The sequence below is a fragment of the Chiloscyllium punctatum genome, chromosome 32 (genome assembly GCF_047496795.1).
Source record: "Chiloscyllium punctatum isolate Juve2018m chromosome 32, sChiPun1.3, whole genome shotgun sequence".
NCBI classification, from domain to species: domain Eukaryota; kingdom Metazoa; phylum Chordata; class Chondrichthyes; order Orectolobiformes; family Hemiscylliidae; genus Chiloscyllium; species Chiloscyllium punctatum.
Window position 1 is genome coordinate 30,113,711 of NC_092770.1, and position 17,949 is coordinate 30,131,659.

Sequence of the window (17,949 nt, forward strand, 5' to 3'; positions counted from 1 at the left end):
GAGATGTGATGGCTCAGTTAGGGCGATTGAAAGTTCCAAGTTCGCCAGAAAAGACCTAAAAGAGGGAGCTAAGAGGAGCGGGGAGGGGACATGAGAAGTCGTTGGCGGATAGGATCAAGGAAAACCTTAAGGCTTTTTACAGGTGAGTGAGTTTTGCAAAGATTTGTAGCTCAGGTTGAGGTTCTGGATAGGTTCATTTTCAGACGTTTCATCACCATACTAGGTAATATCTTCAGTGAGTCTCCAGGTGAAGCTTCATCCAGAGGCTCACTGATGATACCCAGTATGGTGAAGAAATGTCTGAAAATAAACCTTCCAGTTCAGCGAGCAAACCTGCATCCAGCTTTTTAATAGGTATATCAGGAATAAAAGAATGACTAGAGTCAGAGTAGGGCCAAAACAATGACTGCAGATGCTGGAAACCAGATGCTGGATTAGAGGTGCTAGAAAAGCACAGCAGTTCAGGCAGCATCCGAGGAGCAGGAAAATCGACATTTCGGGCAAAAGCCCTTCATCAGGAATACAGGCAGAGTGCCTGAAGCATGGAGAGATAAAAGAGGAGGGTGGGGGTGGGGATAAAGTAGCATAGAGTACAGTAGGTGAGTAGGGGAGGGGATGAAGGTGATAGGCCAGGGAGGAGGGCGGAGCGGATAGGTGGAAAAGATGATATCATCTTTTGATGTTCATGGTCTACAGGAATAATGCCAGAAGACTGGAGGATAGCAAATGTTGTTCCCTTGTTCAAGGGGAGTAGAGACAATCCTGAAAGTTATAGACCTGTGAGCCTTACATGGGTTGTGGGTAAAGTGTTAGAAAGGATTATAAGAAGTAGGAATTATAACCTTCTAGAGAGGAATAAGTTGATTAGGGATAGTTAACATGGTTTTGTAAAGGGTAGATCATACCTCACAAATCTTATTGAGCTCTTTGAGAAGGTGACCAAACAGGTGGATGAAGGTAAAGCAGTTGATGTGGTATATCTGGATTTCAGTAAGGTGTTTGATAAGGTTCCCAACGGTAGACTATTACACAAAATACGAAATGGGATTAAGGGTGATTTAGCGGTTTGTATCAGAAATTGGTCAGCTGAAAGAAGACAGAAGGTTGATGGGAAATATTCATCCTGGAGTTCAGTTATCAGTGGTGTGCCACAAGAGTCCTCTGTTTTGGGTCCACTGTTGTTTGTCTTTTTTTATAAATGACCTGGTTGAAGGCATAGAAGGATGGGTTAGTAAATTTGCAGATGACACTAAGGTCGGTGGAGTTGTAGATAGTGAAGAAGGATGTTGTAGGTTACAGAGAGACATGGGTAAGCTGCAGAGCTGGGCTGAGAGGTGGCAAATAGAGTTTAATGTGAAAAAGTGTGAGGTGATTCACTTTGGAAGGAATGCAGAGTACTGAGCTAATGATAAGGTTCTTGGTAGTGTAGATGAGCAGAGAGATCTCAGTGTCCAGGTACATAGATCCTGGAAAGTCGCCACCCAGGTCGATAGGGTTGTTAAGAGGGCATATGGTGTTTTAGCTTTTATTGGTAGAGGGATCGAGTTGCGGAACCATGAGATCATGTTGCAGCTGTACAAAACTCTGGTGCTGCCACATTTGGAGTATTGCTTACAGTTCTGGTCACCACATTATTAGAAGGATGTGGAAGCTCTGGAAAGGGTTCAGAGGAGATTTACTAGGATGTTGCCTGGTATGACAGGAAGGTCTTATGAGGAAAGGCTGAGGGACTTGAGGCTGTTTTTGTTACAGAGTAGAAGGTTGAGAGATGACTTAATTGAGACATATAAAATAATCAGAGGGTAGATAGAGTGGATAGTGAGAGTCTTTTTCCTCAGATAGTGATGGCTAGCACAAAGGGTCATAGCTTTAAACTGAGGAGTGATAGATATAGGACAGATGTCAGAGGTAGTTTCTTTACTTAGAGTAGTAGGGGCATGGACGCACTGCCTGCAACAGTAGCAGACTTGCCAACTTTAAGGGCATTTAAATAGTCATTGGATAGGCATATCGATGCGAATGGAATACTGTAGGTTAGATGGGCTTCAGATTGGTTCCATAGGTTGGTGCAACATTGAGGGCCGAAGGGTCTGTACTACGCTGTAATGTTCTAAGTTCTTAATGTTCTAAGTTCTAAATGTTCCAATTTCTCCAAAAACTTACCTTGCATCTAAAATCCCTCATTTCTGGTATTATTCCAGTAAATCCCCTTTGCATTCTGTCCTGGGCTTTAATATCCTTCCTTAAATAAGGACCTCAGAACTGAACACAATACTCCAAATGTTGTCTGACCAATGATTTACAGATGACAATGATTATTTGATGTGTGGGGCCATAGAGAAGGGAGCTTGTAGTGTTTTGATGGTGCACACAAGCGAAAGATGATATTGTGGACCAATCAATTGTTTTATTCCCTGTTTCTCTATATACAAATCTGCAGAAATCACATCAAAGTGTTCAACAACATTAAAGGGCTGCAACACACAAATCAAGTCTTTTTTTCAGATTATGACTGCGCATCCTGAGCAGAGGGATTGAATTCAAGAGTCGTGAAATGATGTTGCAGCTGTGCAGGACCTTGGTTATGCCACATTTAGAGTACTGTGTGCAGTTCTGGTCGCCTCACTTTAGGAAAGATGTGGAAGCTTTGGAGAGGGTGCAGAGGAGATTTACCAGGATGTTGCCTGGAATGGAGAATAGGTCGTACGAGGATAGGTTGAGAGTGCTAGGCCTTTTCTCATTGGAATGGCGAAGGATGAGGGGTGACTTAATAGAGGTTTATAAGATGATCAGAGGAATAGATAGAGTAGACAGTCAGAAACTTTTTCCCCGGGTACAACAGAGTGTTACAAGGGGACATAAATTTAAGGTGAAGGGTGGAAGGTATAGGAGGGATGTCAGGGGTAGGTTCTTTACTCAGAGTGGAATGCGCCACCTGTGGGTGTGGCAGAGTCAGAATCATTGGCGACCTTTAAGCGGCAATTGGATAGGTACATGGATGGGTGCTTAAGCTAGGACAAATGTTCGGCACAACATACATGCATGTATGTTCAGTTTATATATAGATACTTTTTAAAATCTAAAGGCTACAGTGCAAAGTTAGTGCTGAATCTTGGAGTAAATGCTGTATTGCCTAGCTGAGCCCATTACCTGTTGAGTGACAACTCATCTTTACAGAAAGAAGGATTGAACGGTCTGCCTGTCCGAATTAATTATAAATACAACAAAATACTGCAAGGTAGATGTGACTAGGCACAAGAGTCATTCATATAAATTGAGCTTACATTCACAGTATATAATCCAGGTAACAGGAGTCTGTAATATTCACCCCATTCATTAGTTCGAAAAGGGTATTTGTTTTTTCTGCCTTGAATCTCTACTTTTGCATTTTTAATGGGAGTACCATTTACATTCAGGACTTGTCCTTTTATACCTGCATAAACAAAAATGATATTAAATAATTATAAAACAGCCCTAAGTGTCAATTCAAGGAGTTTCATGGAGAGTTTCTATGTGAGAGAACTCTGCTGCTCACATTATTATGTATACACTACACACTGAGGGTATGTGTAAGGAAAAGCCCTTTGACCCAATTAAGTCTGCACCAACAAAAAAAACCCAAGTATTCTAATCCTCTTTTCAGACATTTGGCCCTGTCGTGGAACCAGGTGGACCTTGTTAACTACGATTACTTTGATAACCCCAATCAGGAAAGCCTTGGATGACGAATATTACTAGGAGATTAGAATCACCTCAGTTAAGGACTGACTCCAAAATGGCTGACCACAGTCAGTGTTCTGTGCGCTAGCAAATAACGAGTGACTTGGTGACAGGACACTGGCCTCTGTGCATTTATTTCACCAATGCTGTCATGTCAGGTGCATCTGCAGGAGACAAGATGAGGGCCAGTATGTCTCTCCCTCTTTGTTCAGTAACCAACTATCACAGACCCCAGTCAGCGATGACCTCAAAAAATATATAATTAGGAGACTGGAATTTCCTCAGTTGAGGACTGACTCTGAGCTGGCTGGCCACAGCCAGTGTACTGTGCACAACTAAATAATGAGTGACTTGGTGAAGGGATACTGGCCTCTGTGCAATTACTTCAGGCCCATAGCCTTGTATCCTTGCTATCACAAATGCACATCTAAATACTTGTGAAATGTTGCAAGGATTTCTGCCTCCATCTTGCTGTCCCCTGCAATGGAGGTATTTGCTGCTCCTAGGACCTTCTGCAATTTGTGCCAAATTTAAGTCCCAGCCCTTCCCAAGTCAAACACTGTCAGAACTACCATTCATGATATGTTCCTGCACAGTTCTGTGCTGTGCTTGAAGCTTGGAGGTCTGTGGACTGTGTTCAACTTCCAATTACTCCTCAAATTCAATGAAAAATCTTAAAACCCATCTCACAAACATGTATTGTAACTTAACAGTCTTGCATCAGTCTCTTCCATATAATTATATATATTTATTCTTTACATGTATTCTACTTTTGCAAATTTAAAAATAATTGGCAGTGAAAATAACTTGGAAGCTTTAATAGCTGTATTTATAAGCCAAGGCCCACAGCAAAGGAAATATAGGTCTGGATTATTTTACAAACATCCTAGAGGCATTGGGGTGGAGTGCCAGCCTTGTGCTACAATAAGCCTGCAATGGATTCCGTCTGTTTGTCTGGGTCAGCATGAATTATGCATGGAAATCTTCCAGAGGGATATTCTGTGCTGCTGTATGCCCTGAGGAGGGGGAAAGCTATTGAAAGGGGAACAGCCCCAGAGAATAACAGCTGCTTCACTCTCCAAAGATGCTGATTTACCACAGGTTAAGCCTGGGCCTTGATCTGGTGAGTACCTCTGTCTCTCAAAAGGGAAGTCCAGTACTACCCTCAGGATGACCACCATCTTCCTCTTGTGGTCCCTCAAACCAGAGTTCAGTGTAAAAGTCCAGTTCATACACTGGGTCACAATTCACATACGGTGGACCTTTTAGGGGACCATTGACAGACCTCTGCAAGGAGGGGTGTCAGTGTATTCAAGATGGCTGGACGTGGTAGGCCTTACCACCCAGTTTCTGGATTAGTTGTGCTGGAAGAGCACAGCAGTTCAGGCAGCATCCAAGGAGCAGCAAAATCGACATTTCGGGCAAAAGCCCTTCATCAGGAATAAAGGCAGTGAGCCTGAAGCGTGGAGAGATAAGCTAGAGGAGGATGGGTGTGGGGAGAAAGTAGCATAGAGTACAATGGGTGAGTGAGGAGGGGATGAAGGTGATAGGTCAAGGAGGAGAGGGTGGAGTGGATAGGTGGAAAAGGAGATAGGCAGGTAGGACAAGTCATGGGGACAGTGCTGAGCTGGAAGTTTGGAACTAAGGTGAGGTGGGGGAAGGGGAAATGAGGAAACGGTTGAAGTCCACTTCGATGCCTTGGGGTTGAAGTGTTCCGAGGCGGAAGATGAGGCGTTCTTCCTCCAGGCGTCTGGTGGTGAGGGAGCGGCAGTGAAGGAGGCCCAGGACCTCCATGTCCTCGGCAGAGTGGGAGGGGGAGTTGAAATGTTGGGCCATGGGGCGGTGCGGTTGATTGGTGCGGGTGTCCCAGAGATGTTCCCTAAAGCGCTCTGCTAGGAGGCGCCCAGTCTCCCCAATGTAGAGGAGACCACATCGGGAGCAACGGATACAATAAATGATATTAGTGGATGTGCGTTCCTCAAAATATAATGAGGAATGAACTAAGTAAGTACAAGTCAGATTATAGATTACAACTAAAATGTTTCTAGACAATTAGAAAGTACTGGTTCAAATACCATTTAGATTAAAATATTCTGTAGTATATGGGTATGAAAATGTTGATACCCAGAACAGTATAATACCTCTCACTGTGATGATTAAAGATTATGGGGCACGGTTAGCTATGGACCTACATTCGATTCCAGCCTTAGGTGACTGTCCGTGTGGAGTTTGCACATGCTCCCTTTGTTTGTGTGGTTTTCCTCCAGGTACTCCCACAGTCCAAAGATGTACTGGTAGTGGGTTAACCTTGGTAAATTGCCCTGTAGTGTCCAGGGTGTGCAGGCTAGGTGGATTAGCCATGGTAAACTTGGGGTTATGGGTCTGGGTGGGATATCTTCAGAGGGTCAATGCAGACTCAGTGTGCCGAATGGCCTATTTCCACACTGTGAATTCAATGATTCGATTACATTATGAGAAAGAGAAGGACTCAGAGAAAGAAGAATCTTGGCTTCAACAGAATGAGTCATGCTTCTGTAAAGCTACACACAGTTGCTAGGTGGCCTAACCAAACATACAACATATTCAGAGGCTCTTCAGAACTAGAACCAATGAAAAAAATAAGCAGACACAAAGAAGTGATCACCAACACAAGTTAATGAACCAGACATCAAATAATGATGGAATGATTTGGTCCTTTGAACTTGTCCAATTTATGAGAAAATAAATTTGATGTTCAAGTAAACACAGCTACCTACCCCATTGCTGTTGCCCAAGAGATGAGAATTTGTACATACCAAGATGAACAAGTTTGAGGACATTAATCAGGGATTCTTTATTGTCATTCCAGTATTCCTCCAAATAGGATGCTGGTGGATTTTTACAACACGACATCTCTATAGTTAGCTCAAAGCATTGTCCCCAAATATAGTTGAAGTCTTGCATTCCACCTAACAGAAAAAAATTTGAAAGGTTGATATCATTTCTTCATAACATATTCTGATAGTTACATTTGCTTCATATATTTTTCTTCAAAATATCTATTTGAGCTGATGTTAAAGACTGACAAATGGTTAACAGATGACAAAAATAATTATGTGTATATATTATTCTGGGGACATATCACTGGTAATGGAAAATTGGCTTTGCAGTTGTAGTACATAAATGGGAAATGAATTAGCGATGGTGAATTGATGGGTCATCCAGTATTTCATTTACAATACCAAGTTCTAATAAGTGTATTCAGGATGGAAATAAGTCATAACGAGTGACAATTTACAAGTAAGAGTCCCTGATTTAGCTGAGCTAGCTGATCTTAGCCAGTGGAAAAGCTGTTAAAGGTGGCAAAATGCTCCAAGTTAAGGAGGGGAAATCTAGCAAGGTCCTCCTACTGATCACTATTCAAATCCTACAGCTAGTGACAAGTCTATATTCAGTTGTGATTCTCGCTCATCCCATTCCTAAGTTGATAAAGTCAGATTTCTCAAAGAGGAATATTTATTCTCTCAATCCTCTATAACTGTCCTGTGCATGTCTGTTGAAACAGATACGGTTTTCCGGTCTCAAGTCACCACAGGGGTATGAAAACAATGAAAGAGCACTCAATAATGTTGATAATTAGCAAAATGCTGATATATAGCAAAAGCACTGGATTTTCTGGAACTGTTGGGAATATCTGATCTCTGCCTTAATTCCATTTTACTGCCTGTCCCCAGAACCCTAGAATATATTTCAAAAATGGGTCTACCTCAGCCTTGAATATATTCAATGACCTCATCTCCATTAGCTGTCCAAACTACAGCATTCTAAAGGTTCACGATTATCAGAAGAAATTCCTCCTCATCTCTTCTTAAGTAAGCAGGATGTTAATCTTAAATTAAAGAAGGAAGCATATATAAGGTATGGACAGGAAAGATCGAGTGAATCCTTAGAAGAGTATAAAGGCAGTAGGAGTATACTTAGAAGGGAAATCAGGAGGGCAAAAGAGGGAACACAAGATAGCTTTGGCAAATAGAATTAAGGAGAATCCAAATATATTAAGGAGATTCCAAATATATTAAGGACAAAAGAGTAACTTGGGAGAGAATAGGGCCCCTGAGAGATCAGCAAGACGGCCTTTGTGTGGAGGCACAGAAAATGGGGAGATACTAGATGAGTATTTTGCATCAGTGTTTACTGTGGAAAAGGATATGGAAGATATAGAATGTAGGGAAAAAGATGGTGACACCTTGCAAAATGTCCATATTACAGAGGGCAGAGCGGTAGATGTGATCTATATGGACTTCAGTAAGGCGTTCGGCAAGGTTCTCCATGAGAGACTGATTAGCAAGGTTAGATCTCGCGGAATACAGGGAGAACTAGCCATTTGGATACAGAGGCTTTTGCCTGAAACGTCGATTTCGCTGCTCGTTGGATGCTGCCTGAACTGCTGTGCTCTTCCAGCACCACTAATCCAGTATTTGGTTTTCAGCATCTGCAGTCATTGTTTTTACCTATTTGGATACAGAACTGGCTCAAAAGGTAGAAGACAGAGGATGGTGGTGGAGGGTTGTTTTTCAGACTGGAGGCCTGTGACCAGTGGAGAGCCACAAGGATCGGTGCTGGGTCCACTACTTTTTTTCATTTACATAAATGATTTGGATGCGAGCATAAGAGGTACAGTTAGTAAGTTTGCAGATGACATGAAAATTGGAGGTGTAGGGGACAGTGAAGAAGGTTACCTCAGATTACAACAGGATCATGACCAGATGGGCCAATGGGCTGAGAAGTGGCAGACGGAGTTTAATTTAGATAAATGTGAGGTGCTGCATTTTGGGAAAGCAAATCTTAGCAGGACTTATACACTTTATGGCAAGGTCCTAGGTAGTGTTGCTGAACAAAAAGACCTTGGGAAGTGTAGGTTCATAGCTCCTTGAAAGTGGAGTTGCAGGATAGTGAAGGCGGCGTTTGGTATGCTTTCCTTTATTGGTCAGAGTATTGAGTACAGGAGTTGGGAGGTCATGTTGCGGCTGTACAGGACATTGGTTAGGCCACTGTTGGAATATTGTGAGAAATTCTGGTCTCCTTCTTATCGGAATGATGTTGTGAAACTTGAAAGGGTTCAGAAAGTATTTCCAAGGATCTTGCCAGGGTTGGAGGATTTGAGCCTGTAGGGAGAGGCTCAACAGGCTGGGGCTGTTTTCCATTGAGCATCGGAGGTTGAGGGGTGACCTTAGAGGTTTACAAAATCATGAGGGGCATGGATAGGATAAATAAACAAAGTATTTTCCCTGGGGTTGGGTAGTCCAGAACTAGAGAGCATAGGTTTAGGGTGAGAGGGGAAAGATATAAGAGACCCAAGGGGCAACTTTTTTTTTCACACAGAGGGTGGTACATGTATGGAATGAGCTGCCAGAGGATGTGGTGGAGGCTGGTACAATTGCAACATTTAAGAGGCATTTGGATGGGTATATGAATAGGAAGGGTTTGGAGGGATATGGGCCGGGTGCTGGCAGGTGGGACTAGATTGGATAGGGATATCTGGTTGGCATGGACGAGTTGGACCGAAGGGTCTGTTTCCATGCTGTACATCTCTATGACTCTACTGTCCCTTCATTTTATAAATCCCCAAGGGAAACATTAACCCAGCTGTTAAAGCCTTTGCAGCATCTCAGATTTTTAAAAATCTTTTGTAATCCACTGAGTATCGGCTCAATCTGCCTTCATTAAAAGAACTTTTTTACGTACCAGAATTCCACTAATGAATATTACCGTAACTGCCCCCAATGAAAGTAAATCCTTCCCTAAATACAGGGACCAATACACAGTACTCCAGGTGTGCTCTCACCAAATGCCCTGCACAATTGTAGCAAGATTCCCTTTCTTTAAAAGTCCCCCCACCTTGTATAAAAAACAATATTCTGTTTGCAACTCCTTATTGCTTAATATACCCGCAAGCTACCCATTTGTATTTCGGGGGTGAGGACATCCAGACGTGTTGGAGGAGTATGTTATAAGCGATTGTGTCAACTGGTGCAAGCTGATTGAGAAGTCATGGGGCAGGGGTAGATTGTGAACATCAATTCACTGCACCTTCATCCATTTTGAAAGGAATTCTACATCTTCAGCAACTACACCCATCTGAACACTAATGCCTACAGGAAAGAACAGTCGCCGGACACTCACTTTCTGGATTCAGTCAAAGAACCATAAATTAACGTCTTTCAGTTTGGAATTATTCTTCATTTTCCAGAATTTCCTTTCCTCACAGTGCTATTCTGCGCTATATTCAAGCCAGTTAGCCAGCTGGGTGAACTGACTTCCAATTACGTGAAATTGGGCTATAGAACTGCAAGTGTTGACTGTTATTGCTACACTGTGTCTGAGGATTCAATGGAAAGTTAGTTTTTTTTATCCCTACATCATTAAAACGTGATGGCTACGAATGTTGGAACACAGCATGGTGCCCAGAGCAGCACCATGAAGCTAAAGGAGCATCCTGCCCTTTCCAGGTAAAAATGAGGGGAAAAAATTCGTCAGGTTGCAGCCTCCAATGATCACTGCTTAAGTCATTTCTCATCCCGGGTAATGCCTGCTTAGCTGTGGGCAGATGGGTTTCCAAAACAAGTCTGGAAACCAGTTTAACAGCAGTCCAGAACACAGTCAAATTACATTTGAGCCTTTGCAAAACTAAATTTATCCCAGCTGTTTACTGGTTAAAAATAATCGCTAAATTTGACTTTTTCATCCCATAGTGTTGAAGAGGGTTCTACTGGATTACAAAACAAAATTTATTTCTGAGTGATCTGCAAGGGACAGATGTTTTGAAAAAGGACAAGAACTTTGACTTATACACCCCGCCCCCCCACCCACCCAATAAATAAGCAGGTAATTAACCTGCATATCAGAGTTCTCCATCATGGTTCTTTGTATTCATTCTGGGTAGGAATTAAAGATAATCACAATCTGATTTGTAAACAGTTAGCTACAAGATTTACCTGAAAAATAATACCAATCAGCTCCATTGGTAATTCCATCCTTGAAATTTGGGGTGGTTTCACATTCATCCCCATTGTACATGGTGGCGTGGCTGTAAGAATAATTCTTCGCAAGATACACAAAGACATCATCATCAGGACACCTGCTGTAGCCAGAGTAACCTATGGCTTTCACAGAGAGGGAGGAACTCAAGTTTAGTTATGAAGCTGAAGAAATCTCAAGAATAAACACAGTGATCTGTTTCAGACAGACAATCGGTGAATGTCATGGAGTTAAAGCAATTATACTGCAAACACATCATAGCAAATTCGAGATTAAGTTTTAAGAATGTTGGTGGACTTTAAAGTGTAACTGAATGGTCAGAGAAATTGAAGGTTGATCTGGCAGTATGGGTGCAGAAATGTTTGGAATTACTCCTAATGTGGAGATGTCGGTGTAGGTCTGGGGCAGACAAAAGTTAAACATCACACAACATCAGGTTATAGACCAACAGGTTTATTTGGAAGTACAAGCTTTTGGAGTGCTGCTCCTTCATCAGCCACCTGACAAAGGAGCAGGACAAAGAAAGCTTGTACATCCAAGTAAACCTGTTGGTCTATAACCTGGTGTTGCGTGATTTTAACTTGGAATTACTCTGACTACCAGATGGTAATGATGCTGTGGTCTTGCTTTACATTGCAGGTTTTGGCTCAATGGCCAACCTGCCCCTTCAACTTGGCTAGTCCAACCCATTTCCATAATGTACTCTCAATCTCCTAAATGTATAAGATAGGATTTTGTCTGGGCGATCCTACATCTGGCATAGTGGGTTCCCATCAACCAGGATTCTTTCTTCAGAACTGAAGAAATCACATTGAATCGGAAACATTCATGGTTTTTCCTCTCAACATGCTGCCAGACCTGCTGAGTTTCTTTAGCATTCTCTCTCATTGTCTCCAGCATCCCCAGTACAGTATTGTGCTTTGGTTGTTACATGATGTGCTTTTTTTTCCTTTAAATCACAGCCACCAACCTGCATCCTCACTGAGCCAAAGCATGAGGCATTTTGATAGTCAAGTGGTCACCAATTTGAATGTTTGGTAGCTGCCTCATCTCTCACCATGCTTCAGGGTAAGCTCCAATATGTCTTTAAAGCATTTTCTTTGTCCTTCCTTGGACTTCAGTCAAAAGTGGAGAAAATACTACCTCTGATTCTTTGAAGTGGATTTACAGGAGCTTTGCCTGCATGCCTATGGAGAGGGCTTCATTAAGGAAAACACTTGCTGGTCTGTGCACAGCTAGGTTCAAGTCCAGGAGCACGCGGCATCAATGTCCACAGGACATGTTGAATCATGATAACAAGCAACACTTTCCATCTGCTGCGAGTGAGATACAGACACATTTTGCCTGTTCTACTATTGAGGCTGCTTTGGACCATCATTTAATGGCCTAGTGGTTTTATCACTGGACTACTAATCCAGAGACCCAGATAATGTTTTGGGGACCTGGGTGTAAATCCTGCAATGGCAGATTGTGGAATCTAAATTCAATAAAAGTCTGAATTTGAGAGTCTAATGATGATCATGAAACCATTTCAATTGTTAGGAAAACCCCACCTGGTTCACAAATATCTTTTAGGGGAGGCAATTGCCCTTACCTGGTCTGGCCTACATGTGACTCCAGACCCACAGTAATGTGGATGACTCTGAGCGGCCCTCTGGATAATTAGGGATAAAAGCTGGCTTAGAAGGCAACACCCACATTTATGAGTAAAAGAAAATGGGTCCCAGTCATGAATTAGAATATAATTATCACTTCAAAGCACAGAACTTTCCAAAAAAAAAGTCCAAATAATTAATGCATTAAAATGCAGTAATGTTAAATAGTAAACTTTAAATATCATAGAATAAATCTTCAGTATCTTTACACAAAGCAAGTGATCAACATAGTGTTAATAACTGTACAATTAATTTGCATCCTTTTCAAAAAGGCAGTGTTTCAGCTACATTACCTGGTTGTATGTTGTCATATGGATAACTGGCAACAAGAGCCCCTCCGTGCAAACTTGTAGATAGAACAAAGGTTTCATTCATTATCCACCTCATTATTGCTCTGGTTTCTGTTTCAAATCGTGCCACGTTTTTTTCAATCCAATCCATTATTGCACTGGTTTCCAATTCTAATAATAAAGTGTTATTTTCAAAGGCATCAGGGAAGTTTCTATTCAAATCAATTTGCCTTTTATTGTATCTGAGTAAAGGAATGGAAGATGAAAGCACCTTTTAGTCAAATACAGCAATATCAACACAACAAGACAAAGAACTGTGGATGCTGCAGGTCTTAAACAAAAACTGCTGGAAAAACTCAGCAGGTCTAGCAGCATCTGTGGAGAAAAAGCAGAGAGTTAACGTTGAGTCTGTTAATCAGAATTGATAGCAGGAGGAAAACATGGTGTTTAGTGTCATCGAGTGAGATGTACAGCATGGAAACAGACCCTTTTGTCCAACTTGTCTATGCTGACCCAAATTAATCTAGTCCCATTTGGCCCTTAGCCCTCTAACCGTTTCTATTCACGTACACATCCAAATACCTTTTGAATGTTGTCATTGTACCAGCCTTTCTTCCATGGAGTCAATCTAAAATTCTCACTGCCTTGGGAAAGCAGCCAACATAATCACAGACCCCTCCCATCCCGGTTATGCTCTCTTCCATTGGGCAGAAGATACAAAAGTTTGAAAACACATACCAACAGATTCAAGAACAGCTCCTTCCCCGCTGTTACAGACTTATGAACAGACCCGGGTTCAATTCCCGACTCAGGCGACTGACTGTGTGGAGTTTGGGGGTTTCCTCCAGGTACTCCAGTTTCCTCCCACAGTCCAAAGATGTGCAGGTCAGGTGAATTGGCCATGCTAAATTGCCCGTAGTGTTAAGTAGGGGGGGTTAAATGTAGGGGAATGGGTGGGTTGCGCTTTGGCGTGTCGGTGTGGACTTGTTGGGCCGAAGGGCCTGTTTCCATACTGTAAGTAATCTAAAACTCAGACCTCTCATATGAGAGTTGATCTTTCTCTGCATCTTGTTTGCAGCTGGAACACTATTTTGTATTCTATTCTATTACCCTGATGTATGTAGAGTCTGACTTGTCTGGTTAGAATGCAAAACAATACTTTTCACTATTTTGGTACGTGTGACAATAATAAATCAAATCAAATCTTGTGTCCTGGCTTACTACTAAAGGACCTTTTATCTGCCTACCCCTTTCATATCTGTGTCTCTGGGCTCGACTCCATCTATCCTCACTCACTCTTTAACCCCCCCCCCCCAAAAAAAAGCACACACACACACTCCCCTGTCTTCAGCATATATACCACCTTTTTCCCAGCTGCTGAGTTCTGAAGCGTCACTGGACTCAAAATGTTAACTCTGCTTTCTCTCCAAAGATGCTACCAGACCTGCTGAGTTGCTCCAGCAATTTCAGTTTCAGCACTATTGATTCCTTCTGCACAAATTGTTCCAGTTGTAGAGTTAAAAACATTTTAATTTTCAACAAGATCAGTTGGGTTCCCTCATTTCAGTTTCGAAATTGCCATAAAATGTCAGCTCCCATCAGAAATAGACAACTTCACACAACTGAGAAACCACAGTAATTTTTCAATAAGTTATCAATCTCAAATGAAAATCATAGAAATAAAACAAAAAACAGTGATTGAAGCAGACTATTTAAGACATCACTTATTGCCAGTTTCTAATGGAGAATAGATCATAATGTTGAGAAGATCCATTAAGTTTCCTCAATATAACTGAAACAATGATTCAATTGGGAAAATACACCAGTCTTGTCTAGATTGATTCAAACCTAGACAGCAACCTATTGAAAAGAAATTGAATTTAACATTAGTCAATTTTCACATGACTTTGTAGGAAGGCAAAATAATAAAATGCATCTTTCCACATGTGACTCTTGCCTGCTTGTATTCCCTTTGAGTACTTGACTCAAACCTTCAAGACTTACATTGGGTTAATTTCCACAATCTTACTCATGTCAATAGTGTATGATTGTATGGGAGGTGGCCAATTAAAGGAGCACCTCTATGTTCACCAACCAGTTGGGAACCACAGTCGGGTATCAAAGTCAGGAGTTCAGGGTAGTGGCATCCATTGGCAGCAGCCATAGAGTGATCAGGAGGGAATGATGCTGACACCCAGCCAATGGAGATCTGTGATGGTTGTGAACATGCATCTCCACAACCGCCCCACCAAACAGGGTGAAGACAGCAGTCCCAGTTTTTTTCTTGCCTGTATCATTGAAAGCCACCACAAAAGCAAAGCTCTGCATATGCTGGAAGTCTGAAATAGTTTTTAAAAAAAAGAAAACAAAGCTGGCAAGCCTCAGTAGGTCAGGAAGCATCTGCAAAGAGAAACCTAGTTAACGTCTCAGGTCAATGGCCTGAACAAGGTGGATTGTTAATTAACTGCCTCTTTAAGATCACAGAGTCATCAACCAGAAAGGTTAATCCCTTTTCTGCAAAGATACTGCTTGACCTGTTGAGCTTTTCCACGTGTTTTCGTCTATTTCAAGCTGTTTATTTGCACCACAACACAATGTGTTGAGTACGTCCTGCACATGTGCACAGTGTCAGTGGCAGAAAGGGAGAGATTCTTTTGAAGTGTGGCTTGTATCTCGTCACATTGTTTCCAATTGGAAATTAATATTTACAATGCAGTCAGAAAGTGGCTATTGGTGAGAAACTGAAAACAGAATCCTGTTCAGATTGACTGTTCCCAAAAATGTTAAATCTCATTCACCTGTAATGTTGGCCACCAGCAATGCAGCCTAACTTCAAGTGAAAACACAGCCAGGGGGTTACATGATTCTTCCAGAACTACACTCCACTCAGTTAAACGGCCACTAAAGCACTCTCTAATTGTCTTATTGATTTGCCCATCACTGGTCGTGTCCCTATCTCTAAGCCAGGAGGTCCAGGTTAAGGTTTCACCTACTCCAGAGGTGCGTAATAACATCTCTGAACAGGTCCTACCTAACAATGTTACCTTTGCTGCTGTGCCACCAGCTCTGGCAACCATGCGAGACACCAAAACACATTGGTGGACAGGCTTCCCAATTTCCTAAACCTACCCCCCACCCCCCCAAATTTCCCTACCTCCAACCCTACCCCCCACCCCCCCCCCCCCCCCAAATTTCCCTACCTCTTTGCCTACCTCCAACACCAGCTCTATTTCTTAATTCCCCTCTCCCCATCTCCAAAACCAGCTCCACTGGACCTGGAGAATTCCAGCAGGCCTTGTATTTTTTTTTCCACTCTGGGGGATGCTCAATGCTGCAGTTGTCTAAGTCTCTCATTCCTCCAATTCCATCTTTGTACTTCAGTCCTCTGTGGATTTGCGGTTCTGAAGTTTAGCATTTGCTCTTTGCCAGCTTCTATACTTGTCCCATTGACCTTTTTTCTTTGCCCGTACACAAGTTTATCACAAATTCCTTAAACCTCTCAAAGAACTATTCCTTAGCTTTCCAATGGTAAGCGCCTAATCTGACACAGCAGAAATTCAGAGTTTAAGATTTCAAAAAGTTAGAGAGAACTGGGCTGAAGACAGATAATATCTGAACACAACGGAAACAGTATGGTCAAAAGAGTGAAAAAAATGCTGCTTCCTCTAATTTGAAATATTGAAGGAAAATAAAATGAATGGATAGAAAGTAGAAATACTAAAATTGGCTAGCTGATCTATTAAAGATGGAAATTCTGTTCACTTGTGGGACATGTTGTGTCACTTGAAGGGCTTTTGCCCGAAACGTCGATTTCGCTGCTCGTTGGATGCTGCCTGAACTGCTGTGCTCTTCCAGCACCACTAATTCAGTATTTGGTTTTCAGCATCTGCAGTCATTGTTTTTACCTTGGTCAGCATGTATTGCCCATCTCTAACTGCCTTTGAATGGAGTGGCTTGCTCTGCCATTTCTGAGGGCAAATGAGAGTCAACCACATTACCGTGAGGTTGGAGTCACATGTAGACCAAACCAGGTAAGGATGGCAGATTTCCTTCCCTGAAAAGGACATTAGCGAGCTAGATAGGTTTTTCTGACAATTGAAAGTAGTTTAATGGTCATCAGTAGACTCTAATTTTAGTATTATTGAATTCAAATTCACCATCAAATCTGTGGGATTCGAACCCAGGACCCCAGAACATTACCTGAGTTTCTGGATTAATAGTGGAGCAATAATACCACAGGGCCATTACCCCGCCTGCCCCCTCCCCCAACCCAATATGAGGAGTAGGTGTAGGCAATTCAGTCCTTTGATCCTGCTCCACCATTCAATATGATCATAGCTAATCATCCAACCCCTAAGAACTATATCTAACTCCTTCTTGAAAACAGCCAACACTTTGGTCTCCACCGTGTTCTGCAACAGATAATTCCACAGGCTCCCCACTTTTGCTGAAGAAATTTATCCCCATCTCAGTCCTAACTGGCATATCCTGTATCCTTAGGCTATTGCAGGATTGACCATGATTATTGGATTCATGGACCTATCAGAAATGCTGGCAAGACTACAGTCCACAGTATTGCACACACACCCTTTCACAATGCAATCACACTTATAACCCCATCTCAGAGAAGACAGAGGTCAAACAGAGTTATGTCAATGCACCAAATCTCCTCTTCATTATCTTTGCTTCAATACCGTACTCCACCTCCAGCAAATTACCCACACACATGGAGAGAAAATATAAAACTGACAAGAAACAATTCAACCTTCATCATCTTCAATTCAAAACCAGAGTGACCCAACCCCACAAAGTCACTGATCTTCATTATGCAGATAGAGCTTGTGGGTGACCACTCAAACTGAACTCCAGGTCATTGCTAACTCCTTCTTCAAAGCAGATGGGAACATGGTCCTTTTCTTAAACACCCAGAAAACGAAGGCTCCCTACCAACCAGCTGCTCCAGTACAACACTCTCCCTGTCAATTAGTATCAACACAGATCCTAAAAAATGCGGACCATTTTGCAAACCTGCTTGGAGTGAAGTTAAACCTAGATAAGGAAAGGCATCATGCCTCCAGGGTCTCAAACCCAAGAGTTAGTAACATAGGCAACATTTCTTCCAGCTATACCCTCCTTGAAGACATTCTGCTCATCTTTCTGGTATAATTTCCATTTGAATCTTTCACCATATTCCAACACCTTTCAATTGCTAAGGAGTGTGTCAAACTGGACTCAAAACTTGTAACTGTTTGTCTCTACAGACGCTG

General features: G+C 42.1%; 1 protein-coding gene across 2 annotated transcripts in view; it reads right to left on the minus strand.

Moving 5' to 3' along the window:
• The window catches only part of LOC140458015 (carboxypeptidase M-like), a 79,765-nt gene that overhangs the window by 6,694 nt on the left and 55,122 nt on the right, over positions 1–17,949 (minus strand). Inside the window, exons 5-8 of one of the 2 annotated variants that reach the window (XM_072551974.1) lie at positions 12,686–12,924; positions 10,695–10,856; positions 6,516–6,668; positions 3,285–3,433 (exon numbers count right to left, since the gene is read on the minus strand). In XM_072551974.1, the coding sequence (XP_072408075.1) occupies positions 3,285–3,433; positions 6,516–6,668; positions 10,695–10,856; positions 12,686–12,924 (703 nt within the window). Of the gene's footprint in view, positions 1–3,284; positions 3,434–6,515; positions 6,669–10,694; positions 10,863–12,685; positions 12,925–17,949 lie in introns of both variants that reach the window. The other variant, XM_072551973.1, reaches the window with a different exon arrangement.